At 41.7% G+C, this 15,677-nt stretch overlaps 1 protein-coding gene across 7 annotated transcripts in view; it reads right to left on the reverse strand.

The window, feature by feature from the left end:
- auts2a (activator of transcription and developmental regulator AUTS2 a) overlaps window positions 1-15,677 on the reverse strand; it is a 316,878-nt gene that overhangs the window by 249,091 nt on the left and 52,110 nt on the right. For 6 of the 7 annotated variants that reach the window (XM_078106532.1, XM_078106535.1, XM_078106534.1 and 3 more), the window contains exons 1-2: window positions 4,236-4,508; window positions 1,496-2,211 (exon numbers count right to left, since the gene is read on the reverse strand). In XM_078106532.1, coding sequence (XP_077962658.1) covers window positions 1,496-1,774 — 279 coding nt within the window. In that variant the 5' untranslated portion in view covers window positions 1,775-2,211; window positions 4,236-4,508. Of the gene's footprint in view, window positions 1-1,495; window positions 2,212-4,235; window positions 4,509-15,677 lie in introns of those variants that run through there. The other variant, XM_078106530.1, reaches the window with a different exon arrangement.

Genomic DNA, 15,677 nt, shown 5'->3' on the forward strand with positions numbered 1-15,677 from the left:
GCTGAAGATTCTTAATTGTTATGTATGTTGTAATACCTTGTGTCCTTAGGATACACTTTGTTTTTTTTAGCTAATTTAGTGTAAAAGGGAATAGTTCCCTCTCTCCCTTTTTTCATTAAACTTGTTTTTGTGTTGGCATACGTATTCTGTCTCCATACTATCTCAGGTTCAATCTGCACCATGTTTTCATTAAATAAATTTAAGAAGTTGAGAATGTTCCTCGATTTGGATTGGCTTGTCATTGAGGGGTGATGGTGGGTCCCGGAGCCAGACCAGTTGAGAACCACTGATCTAATGTATGTTTTGAAAGACAGAACGGAAGCACTGAATATCTTCAGAATCAAACTGACAGCAAGTGGGGTTATCTTTTATATTTTGGAATTTTGGCAATCTGTGCAATAGTTGTACAGATTATGATTAAGAGAGTGAAAGGTCAGTGGCAAGATGACGACATTGCTAGCAAGACAATGAATGTGATGAAAATGCAATGCATCTATGTATTAAAACAAGCCAGTCACTTGATTTCTACGTTGTTGTCCAACTAGACGTTAAACTAAAAGCATCAAGGGTCAAATCAGGGTCAAAACTGGGAAGAACAGAAAGGACGTGCTGTTGTATAGGACGGTTGATCTCACGTAGTGAGGACAAGTGCTACTGTACTCGTCCGTGTGAAGGGTCACAGCAGCCAGCATGAGATGGCATCACACTGAATACATTACACAATGCAAGCCAGACTGTGTAACACAGGACACTCCAGAGTCTGACCTTGTGAAGATGAAATATATTTTCACATCTGGCTGAAACAAGATCAGAGAAAACCAGAAGCCATGAAAGCTTGCTGAACTATTTGATGCAAAAGTAACAGTTATTAATACTTCCTGTCACATTAACAAAACTGTAAGAGGCCGACAGGCGCCGACTTAACATAAGGAGGAGTGCACACTAATGCAATGAATGGTTAGAGGAGTACACAAAGAGTAAGAAGCTAATGTGAATGAAATGCCTCAGTAGAGTTTGAACAGATGTGTTAGACTCCATTATCCACGAGGGAAACACCAAATGATGTTTCTAAAAGTGAGGAAAATGGCAGTTGTGCCATATAAAATGATTGCTTTTGTAAGTCATAATTCAGACCCATATCGGTGGAAGGCAGCCTCTGCCCAGTCCGCCGTTCCAGGAAAACGGCTATCCAGTTCACATAAAATGATTACCACTCTGAATAAACTGTTGTAACACAGATCAAATTGCTTTTACTCTGAAGCATACAAAGGCACAACAGCCACCACAACCATAGCTGAACGTCCCTCATCTGGTGCAGGGCTTTGCGGGAAAACTCTTGTTGAAAACAATTCCAGAGCAGTACACACAACAACAGCCTCTCAGATAGTAATCTGTGACTCAAGCGCTGCATTTAAAGCTACATCTGTTAAACTCCCGCTCACACAACAGCCAAATATGCACAGAGAGTTGGAGGGGTTTTCCCTAGTTTTCTCACCTCAAGAGCCTCCAGGGTCACGAAACCTGTGATGGAGAAGCCGTCGATGATGTCCTCTTCGGCGGAAGACGACTCCTTTCGCTTTCTTCGCGGGGGGCGATGGCGGGAAGAGGGGGGCTCCCTGTCGCCCTCCCGCTCTGAGTCAGAGGAGAAGCGAAAGACGGAGCCCTTGACATGGTTGCTCCTTATCCCATTAGATCTCCTGTCCCGGTCCCTCACTGACCTGGACTTCCTCTTCTTGCGGAGGCCACTAAATCGAGGGCCATTAATGCTCTTCATGGCGAATATCCAGATAAACACCCCTCTTGGAGAGAATCTAAACTCTTAAGAGCCGAAACTGGAACCGCTTGAGCTCAACTCCGAGAAATATCCGAGCCAATGTTATTGATGTACCAGATCCAAGGTAATCATGTAATATCCCACAGATGACACCTTTTACAGGAAACTCAAAAAACGGCATCAAGTCACTGAATCAAGCTCGGTCCAAAGCAAAGATCCCCAAAGGCAGTTCCATCCAATCCTACGACAGAGGTGTAAAGCGATCTATTAAACACGTTATCACCAAGCTGTCCACTCTGCCAGAGGAAGAGCTTTTCAAGTGAAGGCAAATATCTGCTCAGTGAACATGTCCCGCCATGGTGAGTCGAGCAGGTGACGCCACATCTTTCTTCTCCAGGAACCTACTTGTCTCACCCAAGGTCAGCTAACTCCCCCTCCTGCGAGATAAAGGTATGAGACAGAGAGAGAGAGAGAGGGGGAGAGAGAGAGAGAGAGGTTTGCCACATGTTCAATTTGAAAGTTCAACTGTACATTTAGTCAATAAGCCATTTTCCAAAAGGTGTGGTGTGCTATGCAGAAGGCCGGGTTTACTTCCCCTGCCGGTTATTAGTCCTGAGATGAGATGATTATGTGTTGCGAGTGCTTTTACTCGTGTCTCTGGAGCTTTGGCAAAGCTTTTAGCCTAAACTGTATTTTGAAAAAGGGAATTACATTGATTAATTATGCGACAGATTTTTCCCTTTTCTTCATGGATACATGACCCTGAACGTGCTGGTTTTGGCAACATCACTGCTAATTATTTAGTATCCAGCTGTACAAATATTAAGTGTAAGCAGTAACGTAAAGTACACTGGTCCTTCTGCAATAATTAAATGGATTGTTCAAGAAAATGAAATAGTCTTAATTAAATCAAATTATGTATTTTTAACAACCAACTCAATAGATCATTCCACTAATACTAATACTTATTTATTGTAAACCTGTATAATTATGGAGCATATTTCAGTGGCCTTCAAATACATATTTTATAATGACATCAGAAATGAAATGATATTTATTGCATCTTATTTGTAAAAGTCAAGGCCTTATAACTTTAAAATCTCCAACCCATATATACTACAGTACGCGATCCATTAACTAGAAGATACATTATTCAAAAGTTCTTCTTGAATAATAAAATTTCTGACGCAGACATTCCTCCAAAAATCACTTTAAATGATCAAATGAATTGCGCCAACCGTCTCAATTCCCCAAATATACCGTCTCAACACCTCAGTCGCACATTCCACAAATCAAAAACAGCTAAATGTATCTTTCTGGAATAAGAGCAGGTCTTATTTTAAACCAATGTCCTTGGGGTTTTACACAGAGCAAAACAAAATCATTTTTATAATAATCTAGATCTTAGCATGGCATACCTCCACTGTCTGACACTGAAGGCATTTGGCTGCTTAATGATACCAGGATGCAACATTCAACAGCTTGCGGTCTTATTCTGGATTGTTCTCCAGGAAGAGTCTACACTGTCTAGGGCCTAAAGCCACTGGGAGACGCTCCGGCATTGTAGTCAAAGAAAACATATGGCCTGTGTGTCCAGAATATCAATTCTCGCCCATTACATCATAGAAATGGTATTCCAGAAGGATGAAAACAGAATCTGAACTGAAACTGAACATTTCAAACAGAGGAATCACACCTTTCCTGCATTGCCACACAGACTAAAAAGCAAACCTGCCACAGTCAACCACCATTTTCAACTTTACATTGTCTCCTTGGACACAGGCTGCCATGTGATACAGCTCATTTGGATTCTGCAACATGCAACATGCATGTACATACTAAAGTCACAGATGTTTTGCACAGGCAAAATTATAACAATTTACCAAAGGGTTGAAATTAAACGGGTACACAACAAAAGGAAAATCCAACAAGCCAGCATGCCATCATATAAATATAACTATCCATCAGAATATTCCTTGCATGTAAATGTTCTGCCTTCAAAACAATAAGAGGGTAAAACCTCCTCTCCTATAATAACGGTCTGACATATTTTCTCCCTGTACAGCTATGCGTTCAACCTGATGCCCTGTGCCAGCACTCATTTAAAGACCCACACACACACAAACAAACACACACTACTGCTCCCAAAATATCGCTTTTTTTAGGGGGGGGGGGGGGGGGGGGGGGCGCACTGTTGTAGCACTCGCCCTGGCTTGTGCAGCTCAGTGAAATACTCTTCCCCTGGTCTTCGCTCAGACTCTCTTTTTGTCTGCCCGGCTGTCAGCAGAGATCTCCGGCTCTGTAATCCAGTCCAGCCCCCAGCAGCAGCAGCGGACTGCCACTGCCTCCTGCTCCGGCTCTCAAAGCTTCATTTCCCACTCTAACACACAACAAAAGCAAGCCTCTCTCTCCCTTTTTGGGGGGCTCCAAGACACGTCATACAAAACGAAGAAATGCAAACCCTTGCGAGTTGGGAGGGACCGTCCGGAGAAGTTGCTGGCCCTCGGTCACTATTCAACAGATAATGCACAAGAAGGTTTGGAGCTGGCAAAATAAATCCCGCAAAAGGAAAACCAAAGGGTATCTCCTTCTCCTCCTCCTCCTCCTCCTCTTCTCCCCAGATCCGAGCTTGAGGATCCCGGAGAAGGGGGGCCGGGGCGCAGTGATACGGCGATGCCGCAGTGCCGCTTTACAGGCTGCGCGCTTCCTCCTCGGCGCAAGTAGTGCTGCGTCTGGACACTCCGGCTGCTCCGAGGGACGACGGGGACTCGGCGCAAGACACCGAGCACCTCTTTTTTTTATTACCTCGCTTTACATTTCACGAGCATTTTCCCGCAAATAATATGGCCAAAAAACAACCATTGTGAATACAAGTAACGTTAGGTGTGCAAGAATGAAGTGATAACTTTGTGTGCGTGACGAAAATACAGGGAAAAAAATAACTCTTCTCTATCAAATAAACCTCAGCTGTCTCAGAAAAGCTGTCTAGACAACACGCATTTATTAACGTTAGCCAAGTTCATTTAGAAAGTATGCTAGCACCTACTAAGCTGTTGGATCAATGCTGAACTGAACTATTGAATAATTACATGATAATTACATTACAACAGGTGAGAAAATAAAACCCACACCCGTAATTTACATGTCACAGTGATTCCGTGCACCACCACAGCCTGGTGTCCATGTCTCCCATTGCGACACGTGCCTTCAGGCTGTAACGCGCTAGCTAAGGTGTGTGATTATCATCTGGCTCATTTCTGACGCATCTCCGCCTCCAATACCGGCAACAACTTCTGAACTTGGAATGTCATTTCAAACCACTAAATAAACACGGCACACGCGCGCTCAGTGCCCGTGAAAACACCGTTATAACAATACCTCGGAACGATGGGTCTCCGTGTTTGGGTCCTTTTCGCGCTATCCGTGTTAATTAGGCGTTAAATCACTTGCCCCCGTGCGGTCCGGCGTGTCACGTGTCTGCATTGTCCAATGCGCTGCGGCCGTACAGTGCGTCACAGCAGCAGCCTACTAGAGCGCTCCTTGCCACGTGGTTACAGTGATTGATTTGAATAATCCTTTACATTTGAACCAACAAATAAGTGTATAGTAGGGGTTCTGTAGCGGAGTGCAGCATGATTTATTGTATTGATAAGGTGTTGCCCTTGGGAGCGAACCATTATTACGTAAGCAGGTAGTTATTAAAAAGGCATAAAATCGTTTGCCAGGATCAACTACGTCCACACTCTGTACCGCCGAGCTCTTCAGCTTGGTTTAAGGATTTCATTTGGCCACTGGTACAAAGGAGAGTTTTAGATTCACACAGCCACATATACTGAGTTGTCAGTCGGCTGGCTGTTATTATGCAAATACATACATGCAATTTTTGAGCGGCGCACTTGCATTAAACTGTAAGTGGATGGACCGATTACTTAATACAATGCACGTTGATAACAGTTTTGGCACTATGATATTATTCATAAACAAAAGAAGCCATCCAAAGACGTCTTGAAAATGGTGATGACCATTTTTCCCTATTTCTCGACTTTTAATAAATTTAAGAATAACTGTAAAGATATTGTTAGATTAACTGATACTAATACCAGTTATCAGTCTCAGCTATAAATGGTTCTGCTGTGTACTGCGTAGGCTTTACCATCAGTTTTGTAGCAGATGTCACACCGGCTTCACACCAACACATATTGATTTCTGTGTCCATCAATACTCATGGGAAGGGCAATAACAATATGAACACATGGCTGTGATTTTGTATGGTATGAGTGGTATCAATACAGATCAAACAAATTATTGGGTAACTGACAGGGGCCACTCATGAAATCATGTTGACCATTCGGTTGCTTTACTGCCGTAGCCTCATAACCCCGCTCAAATTTTAAGAGGGGGTGAAAAATTTGCCAATGAACCTGGGCTCTGTGAACAGCGGCTCATGGGTGGGCTGTGTATTTTTAGCTTGGTTTAATGATGCGGAGGCAGAGTGGTGTGGCTCAGCGGTTGCTGAAGTGCCCCAATCCCCAGCATCAGAACAAGGGACCCCACCGGCCGGTAAGAATGATGCCGGGGGACGCACATGCACTTGACCCTGTCTCATCTTGCAGGAGGAGTGTCCTTGTGACAAAGTGGCATGGCGGGGGAGAGTCACCAGCAAGGCAGCTAATTCAGCTCTCCCAGACACCGCTCGTTAGGTGAAGACAAACGCGCCGCCCGGCCTTCTCCTCTGCGTCGCCGTAATCTGCTATAATTACACCTCGGACACAACTTGCTCTGCCTACTACTTCATTTACTGCCACACAACACTCTGGATTTGATGGACTGAAAATAGGACCTGGTGTTTTGGCGGCAAATTAAATGTATGATTTATAATATATTTTTCGGCAGCAGCACCAGTCATGACATTGAGCGCAAAAAAGGTAACGTTATCGCTGACTATACTGTTTAAAACAACAAAGGGGTCAAATCTCATCTTTTACAAATATGGCTTGAGCCCCCATCTGTCCCTCAGGGGTTAATGTTAATCACTCAGCGTTCAACAAATCAAAACTAAATTGGAGATAAAACTAGAGGAAAATGAACTGAAGAACACAACAACATAATTGTTTAATAAAGTCCTCAGGGCAAGTAAAATCAGTCTTTTATAAAGATCTTTGTTTCTTTTATGGTGCAGATATTTTCCAAATATCATTCCAGCCTGAAAAGAGCTCATAATAAGATGAACGCCTGAGAGATGTCAATGACCGTCACCTTGTAAAAAACAAAGGGCATGCCTACTGTTAAAGTACTTATTGTATCTTGATTTGCCAAGACAGAACGCAACGATTTGCTCCCTCTCTTCCTCTCTGGCATTTCTTTTAGTCTGGCAACAGATGGTGGTAATTAAAGAATCAGATCCACAAAATAGAAACATACACATCATCTCACACCTGCCTGTTACCGTCTTCTGCCTTTATCTTATTTGTGTTCATCTTTATCATTATCTCTACTTGTCAGGAAGAGGACTCAAGTGGGATGTAATGACACTATGGGCGTAATGCAAGTTAAATTGCTGGGTACTTATAGCCATCGAGATTCTCAACACAAGAATGTTATTTTCCCTCCCCCTACAGATCTTTCTACGAGCCCTGTAATAGCACGTATTACTTGCACTGGGAAGGCAGAACAATAGCCTTACTGTCACTTACAGATAAAGTCACTTTGTTGTATCCTTTTATGTTCTCATGGCAAAGACGATTTGTCAACGCTTTTAATCAAAGGTTTAATGGGGACTTCAGTTGCTCATACATGTTTGGGGGGTTTAATACTCAGCAACAAGTGGTTAATAGACTTAGAGTGCATCTTAATACATGACAAGCACATGAATATTCACTGCTAAATTGCAGCACACGGCCCCCTATTCAAGTACTGACCTAAATTCTGAATAGTGTCAACATGTCCCCACTGTCAGATTAAATAAAGAAGCAGCGCTTGCAGCACTACAGATTTAGAAGGATTTATCACATGATCTATAGATTGAGGGTTGTTGCTTGTAATAATGACAGCATGGACAAAAAAATAAAATATATACATATATATGACAACCTGTCAAAATCCTCCTTCGCTTATGGTTCTTCTACTGGCTCAGCCCATCCATCACTGTGGATAGGATGAATTCCGAATAAGCTCTTTTTAAAGAACGCATTTTGACACAACAAAGTAGTAAAAGCCAGTGGTGGAAAGTAGCAGCTTCTTCTGCTCCACAACATTGCAGTGGGAAACAGAGTATTTCTTAGCACTTGAATAGAGCAGAGCCATCATAATGTGGTAACATTAGCATTAGGACTAGTCCAAATATCTGCTCTGAAAGAGGCCTATTGAGGAAGCGTAAACCAAATATCTAAAAGGTTTTTCACTTCCAGAATTCAATATTTTCCATTCACCAGCTGAATGGTTCAGTTTTAAATACGTGTGCCAGCGTTCGATCTCAGTTGTTCTGATGGTCTCTTTATGAACTGTCCTCATCTGAAATGCCAAGGATGACCTCTCACTGCACGTTTCCGCTCTGAGAGGCGATACTTTACTCCTGTATTCTTTATTTCAGTGGTTGAATTGATTCACTTAAGCTGTTACTCTTTTTTCCCCCCTCCAAGCTCCGAGAAGAAAGACAATATTCCATAACTGTCATCTGTGCAAATAAACCAAAATTGCTTCCAAACATAATCTCTCATACATGTTGTAACAAGGAGATGGGAACAGAAAATGCGGGTATGTTAGCGATGTGGAACAAAATGAAATGATGTAGATAAATTCCTTGAATGACATAACTGAATATTGAAAATGGCAGCTGACCTACTAAAACAAAAACGTATCGTAATCTAACAACGTAGTGAGATATGTCCGCGGTGCAAACAAAAGCCAGTAATCTCTTTTTCAACAGCACATCTACAGTATAATGAGACGACAAGTTCAAAATCAAGTTCAGCGACTTGAGATAGAAAGGGAACGATTTCAGCCCACTTCAGCCTACTGGTATTAAGTACAACCGAGGCACACAGAAGCATGCGGTTTCATTTCTGATGTCATGCAGCGTCTTCATGGGAACTGTGAGTTTAGGGAAAGTTTTCTGCTATTACAATGTTAAATTCGTCAATAATAGAGGTTACAAATTAAAGCTGGAGCCTCACTGTGGTACAGCCTGGTGAGAAACATGCATCACTTGTATTGGCCTTCCTTATTTCTTAAGCTTGCGCTGTAGATATAAACTAAACACTGGTTAAAATTTAATATTAACAATTACAAGAAGTTAATGTACCTTAATTTGTCCAGCAGTTATTGCTCTTTCTTTATATGGACATGAGGCAGATGCACTTGAATAAAGGGGATTATGTCTATATTTCCGTCTGTATATGTATGTATATTTTTGTTGCCTTGTTCCTAACGTTAGTCCCATTACACCTGGGCATGGAGTCTGTGGCTGCAAGAAATGTCCCCTAAACCTTTACATTCTATTTCCGCCAATCCCTCTTTGCAGGTTGCGTGTCACAGGAAGCCCAGTGTAATAGCTGCTGTCCTTTTGTTCACCTCTGTGTCCCGTCTCCTCCTCCTCCTCCTCCTCCTCCTCCTCCTCATACAAAGGCAGGCTACTGAATTCGGATGAATTATGTTTCGTTCATTTTCTCAAACATAAAAATGGAAAATGAAAATACTAAACTAGACTGTGTTTTTAATCTGGCAGGAAAGAGTGGTTTATTAAGCCGTGCAGAGGAGATGATGATGATGATGATGATGATGATGTTGTTTATGTGTTTGTCTGTGTGGTCTCTCTGGAACAGGAGGCATGGATTTTTTCCAAATATTTGGCCCGATGTCCTCTCCTATCTCATAGGCCAGCGGAGGCAAAGTCAAGCTTGTTTATTAGTGTTAGGGGCTTGTGGATGTTAGTGGTTAGTGGATGTGGTAAAGTGACAGTAAAGGGAGAGCGTAGAGGAGGGAGGTGAATACACGATGACTCCATTTAATTCTCATTTCTTTCTATTTCTCCCATATCTGCTGGCTGGCATTATTGGAGATGAGTGGATTTACAGTCATTCATTTACTGGCCCACCTACTGCAGCAGTCCATTATGGAAGGAGTAACTGTTTTTACAACATGTGTTTCACAGGACTAGCAGGGAGACTCTGAGGATGAAAGTTAATGTAATGCTCGTTTTCTATTCCCATAATGGGGAGACATTGTTCCCGAGGATTTGGAGCGATTATGAGGATCAGAGGGATGATCTCTTTGCAGTATACTCTTCTTCTGAGGTTTCAATTTGGAGACAGAATCATAGCGATTGTATGTAATTAAAAGGGCCGCAGATGTAAAAAATGTCAATAGAAAAAATATTTTAAAATGCTTATCAGACAAGCAGAATAAACCAGTGATAAAATTAAATGACAGCTCCTTGTATACATTTTTAGATCTGCTCTCCTCTTCATAAAAAACAGAAAAAGGGTAATTGATGAATAATAAAAATAGTTAGTTAAAGGGAGAAAATAAACCGTTAAAATAATGAGCAAATAAAGTTAAATAGTAAGTTGTAATTGATGTAATGGACAAACAGTTGGAATAATAGATTCAGAGTTAACATGGTTAGCTAAAAGTAATGGATGAATGGTTGTGAGTTGAACATATGAGGACATTTTTGTAACAATACTCACTTCCTTTGAAAAGACTCCCTGGAACCTGGGTTCTTTTTTTCTGTTCATTTCTTCATGAATGACTGAATCCAGCAGATTCACCAATCAATCAATCAGTCATTCATAATCAATCAAGCTTCAACTGCTGGCTAAGGAGGCGGCTCCCCTGGCAGTTCACCCTTTTCCACTCCCTGCCAGTACTCCAGCGTATCCTGAAGTCTGCGTATTCAAGTTAACGTGAGTGGTCAATTCAATTTATCCTTTTGATTGTTTAATTTCTATGACTTTGTGATGCCTTTTTGTGACATGTCCTACGTTGACTAATTCCTTTGTTCTCAGACATGTGCCAGGAGCCATGTAGGACTGTTTGATTGACCACTAGGTTATTTAATTTAATTGTATTGTTTCTTTGTTTGTTTTTGATGCAGCACACAGAAGAAATATCAAGAAATGAACTACTGGTGTTACATCCAACCTGCCTTGCATAGTTTTCTCATTCCTTGCCGTTCGGGTCTTCTGACTGAGACTGTCTGCTCACCCAACATTCACTCCCCCCAAACCACATCGCCCCTACAGTTCCTTCATCCTTGAATAGTGATATTAATGAATAGGTCAAATAGCCTATTTGATAATGTGTATCTGATAGAACTATGGTGGATGTCAGAAAAAGAGGCGACACTGCTGCAGTATAGCATACTGGTGATGGTCAGAGGAAAACTAGAGCACGCAATGTGGGAAAACAGGGAAAACTTCCTTTCTTTTTGGCACAACCTGACATTATCCATATGGACAAATACTGGACAAAAAATAAAGCATTTTCTAGTTTGTACAATTCCTTAACAGTCATTAAAATGAACAGAAAAGGCTAATGATTCGAAAAACGAAAAACTACGCTATTAAAAGTGGATTATTAAGCGTGACATTTGTTGGGTTGTAGTAAAACATTTATTACACGCCAAGCGGCTTCTCTCCACTCAGATTCCCAGGAGTCAGTGCAGAATTGCATGCTGTTGGTGAACAAGAAGCTCCATCTGTACTGGCTCAGTCTGCCTCAGCCTCCATCTCCTCCATATGCCAGCTGCTGAAAATATCATTTTCTCAACACTGCTGTGCTGCAGTTTAGAGGAGCAACTCTAGGCCCCTTTCCTTTTTTCATTGAGATAAATGAAAACACTGATGCATTTATATATATATAATATGCCTTTATAGGTGTGCAGGATCCCAATCACTGCCAATTTGAATCTACATTTTAAGATGTCATTTGGCTAAAAATGAAAAGACTGACCTCTAGTCAACACAAATTACATTTTCACCGTGTGGGATGGAGGTCAGATGTGGCTAAATGGTTCAAGCCAACAGGTAGAGGAAGGTTTGATAGGCACCTATCATTCTCCACATACTTCATGCATATCATTTAGCTAACGAATTATCAATCATCCCCTGACAATGCAAAACGTTAAAGGATCGAGCCAAAACAAGGCCTCGATGTCTATTTGTAAAAAAAAAAAACATACGCACATTTGTTCAGACTGTTCCGGGCCGATGCACTTGAAAAATATTACTGAAAACTTGCCTTAAGACATCGTAAAACATAAATCCTGTTAAATCCTTTCTGAGCGTGGAAGTGCAGTTGCAGAGGAAAACAGTTGTATCTAAAGCACGCTGCGTGGGAGAGACAAAGAGAAGCCATTAGTTCAAGCTCAAAGAGTCTCAAATACATGTGTGAGTGGACGAGTACACGGCTCACAGCTTTTGTTTGTGCTGGCTAGGCGGACATTGCAGCTCTTCAAAAACCTCTCCGCACTGAAACAAGTGTGGATTTCTCAAATCAGATGAGAAATGACTCTCACTGCGTGGTGTCATCTGCTGAGATTATGGTGCAACTGCACTCTCCTGCCCAAGAGTCTGGACCTTCTGTGTGTCTCATGTGTTTTGTCTTTATCAACAATTGCTTCAGCCGTGATAGTGGTATGGACACTTATTGAAGCCAAACAGGAATACAAATCGAACTTCCGTTACAGATATGTTTGCTTCTTATGTGTCTTTAGATCTTATACATTAACAGCAGTTGTAGATGTAAAAACATCTCACAGATATGAATACTTATCTAACAGCATCTGTTTACATGCCCACTGCCCTTGGCACCAGATCAAATTCATGCAGCACATGAAATCAATTATTTAGGATGCAATTTTCCCTCCTCTTTTAACTATCAAATCAAATGTGGCCTTATTTGCATGACCATCACAGCATGACTCATTCATATTTGTTATCCTGAGATTGTTCACCTGTTGTGTTGAATAAAATGACGGATTTTGTCAAAAGATTATATGCCTGTGTGACATAGAAGGCAGTGAAGGTCTATAATACACCTTCATAAAAGCTAAATCCGAGTCATTGTTCTCTGGTCTCTCCTTTTTTCTGACCGGGAAAGAAAGGATGATCACGATGTTGTTATAACGAGAGAGAAAGCAGCGTTGTGATCAAAATAGGCTTATTTTATCCTCTTGAGATGATTACCTGCGATCATCATCAAGTGCATTGTCAATAGAATCTCTTGACAATGCACTTAAGAACTTCACTTCAGTAAGAAAAAACACACAAAAACAAAGCAAAAGCTTCCATTTGCGTCAGTGTTCTATTGTGGCGGTGAGTGGTTTTTCCTTGCAAAGAGTAATTGTGCCCTGAAATTTTTAATGGTGATCATATTCTAATCTCTAGGTCTTCAACAGGGGGTCTGCGGAGGGGGTCGCTAAATTTTTGGTTGATCAATTGTTTAATATTTCTGTAATTGTTTTAATTTTTTTCAACCAGTTTTCATGTCTTCAATTTAAATGTCTTCAGAATCAGAATTCTATTTATTGTCTTTAAATATACATTAACATGAATCCAACATATTGTAGCGAACAGATAAATTGATGTACACATTCAGCTACCCACAATAACAGAGTAGCTGTGTTTATACATGGCACTGGGCCCAGTATAATATAAACACAATTTTATGCAATTTTTATAGTAGGGGTCCCTGCTCCATCTCGCCATCAGTTTGGGGGACCTGAAAAACGTTGACGACCCCTGTACTAATCTATTTATTCAATTTAATTCTATTAGAATGTAGCAAGAGATCTATTGAATTTGCACAGTGAAATGATGTTACAATTTGAAGTAAGGTCTATGAAGCAGCTGGGACTTTAAAAACATACAAAGAGTTGCCATGGCGATCGGCCTGACATCTTATGTAAAGTGCACAGTACATGTCTTTTGGCCTTCACAACTTGCAGGTTGCAATTGCATGCAGGCCCCTCACAAGCCCACAGGTAATGGGCTACTTCTGGAGGCTTCGATGGGCAATCAAAGCATTGACTGTCTGCGTAGTATATCCTGACACTTACATACCATCAATGTATGACATATATGCTGGAAACAGCGCTGTGCTCTGAATTTAAGGCTTCAAAATAAAATGATGGACAGCTGGAGAGCGAAGTGGTTCAAGTTGTCAGAATACCGGAAAGACTGCAGGTTGTCTTTGGCCTGCTTGAGGTTGCAGTTGAGTGCTTAAGCCGTGCACATCGGAGCCCCGAAAAGAAGAAATAACCCTGTAAGTTATATAATCAATAAGTCATCCATCATGAACTATTGCTCAGGAATGTTGAATGCGCAAATCTCTTTCCTACAGCCCCTAATCCAACTCTCTTACAGAATGGTATAATAGGTGGCATGATGGAGTGGTAGTTAGCACCATCGCTTCACAGCAATAAGGTTCTGGGTTCAAACTCGCCCAGCAGCCTTTCTGTGTGAAGTTTGTCCAGGAGGGCAGGGCAGCTGTGTGAGTGTGAGCTTGAATGGTCTTCTGTCCCTACATCAGCCCTGCGAGTGACTGACGACGTCTCTCGCCTGTTGTTAGCTGGCATTGACTCCAGCCTCCCTATAAGCGGTATAGAGGACGGATGGAGCTGTATAATACTTGCTCGTTCTGTATTCATTAATATCCTGCATGTAAAAGTCGTTTGAACTGTGTGAAATCTCAATGGGCACAGGCATGCCCCCCCCCCCAAATGTACAATATGGAGGGCAAATCGTTTCCATGGAACAATGGATCTCAGGAGAACTGTTGGAGACAAAGCTACATCGGTTTGCTCAACATTTTAATGAGAACCATGCCTAAGGACTGCAGGCATACTGTTCGTTTCCCACATTAAAACCCTCCCAACCACATTCATCGGAAATCTATATCACGCAGTTCTTTGAATTGTTCTAGTCAAAGAGATGCCTTTAACTCACTTGTGAGGTCAGCTGTACCGCTAAATCATGGGTTTAAAACTAAAAGCAATATATTGTATATTATGAGAAATATGAGCAACGGCATTTTGTGTACACCGCAAAAACATCTGACTTGATGGCTCCACTGAGCATGTGCAGGCAAAGGAAGACTTTTACACTGCAGTCGGTGCATCCACAGGTGTGGGAAAACTGACACGGGTTGGTTTTTGCAGAGACGTGTTAATCCCCTCGTCTCAATGAAGGTGGTGTTACATGTTAAACTGTGTGACAGGTGTAAAGGCATACATCATGCCACTTCAACGGAGATCTGTCTGATGTTGCTAGATGGTGCATATATTTATAAAAAGAAGAAAAAGAGGGTGAAGCATAAGAGCAGACAGAGTAAATTAGCACTAGAAAGGTTTGGCTTGGAAGAAAAGTGATGATCCACAAGGGAAAAGATCAGTGTTGGATTGAGATCAGAAGAAGATTACAGCGTTATTACCGAGACTTCGGGCATTACTTTTAACAGAGCCCCGACAAGGCAGGGCAATTGCCTGAGTAATCAGAGGATCTACAGCTTTAATGTAAGCACTGATAAATGAGACAAAAGAAGAGTGGTAGCAGTAATTAACGCTTTTCCCTCTCGATCATACGGAGCTGCTTACTGTAGCTTGATCATGTCACATGTAGGCTCAGAGACATTTCCCCCCTTCCTTATTGTCTACCCTAAAAAAAACCAACAGGGGTGAGTTTCATCCGTGTCCTTGACCAGAGTCTGTGCAGACAGAAACACAAGCGAGACGGCTTCATTTTGCTTCAGAAAGATAGTGAGGGAGAAAAAAGGACAAGAAGAATTTTGGCAGCCGCCCACAGCTTATTCTCTCAGTTCTTGAGCAATGATGAGCTGGCCGTCTTTAAATAAGGCATTCGCATAGACCTGGGGATAATGAATCGTGCCGTCAGTCTCGTGAATG

Source organism: Gasterosteus aculeatus, chromosome 7 (genome assembly GCF_964276395.1).
Source record: "Gasterosteus aculeatus chromosome 7, fGasAcu3.hap1.1, whole genome shotgun sequence".
In the NCBI taxonomy this organism is placed as follows: Eukaryota; Metazoa; Chordata; class Actinopteri; order Perciformes; family Gasterosteidae; genus Gasterosteus; species Gasterosteus aculeatus.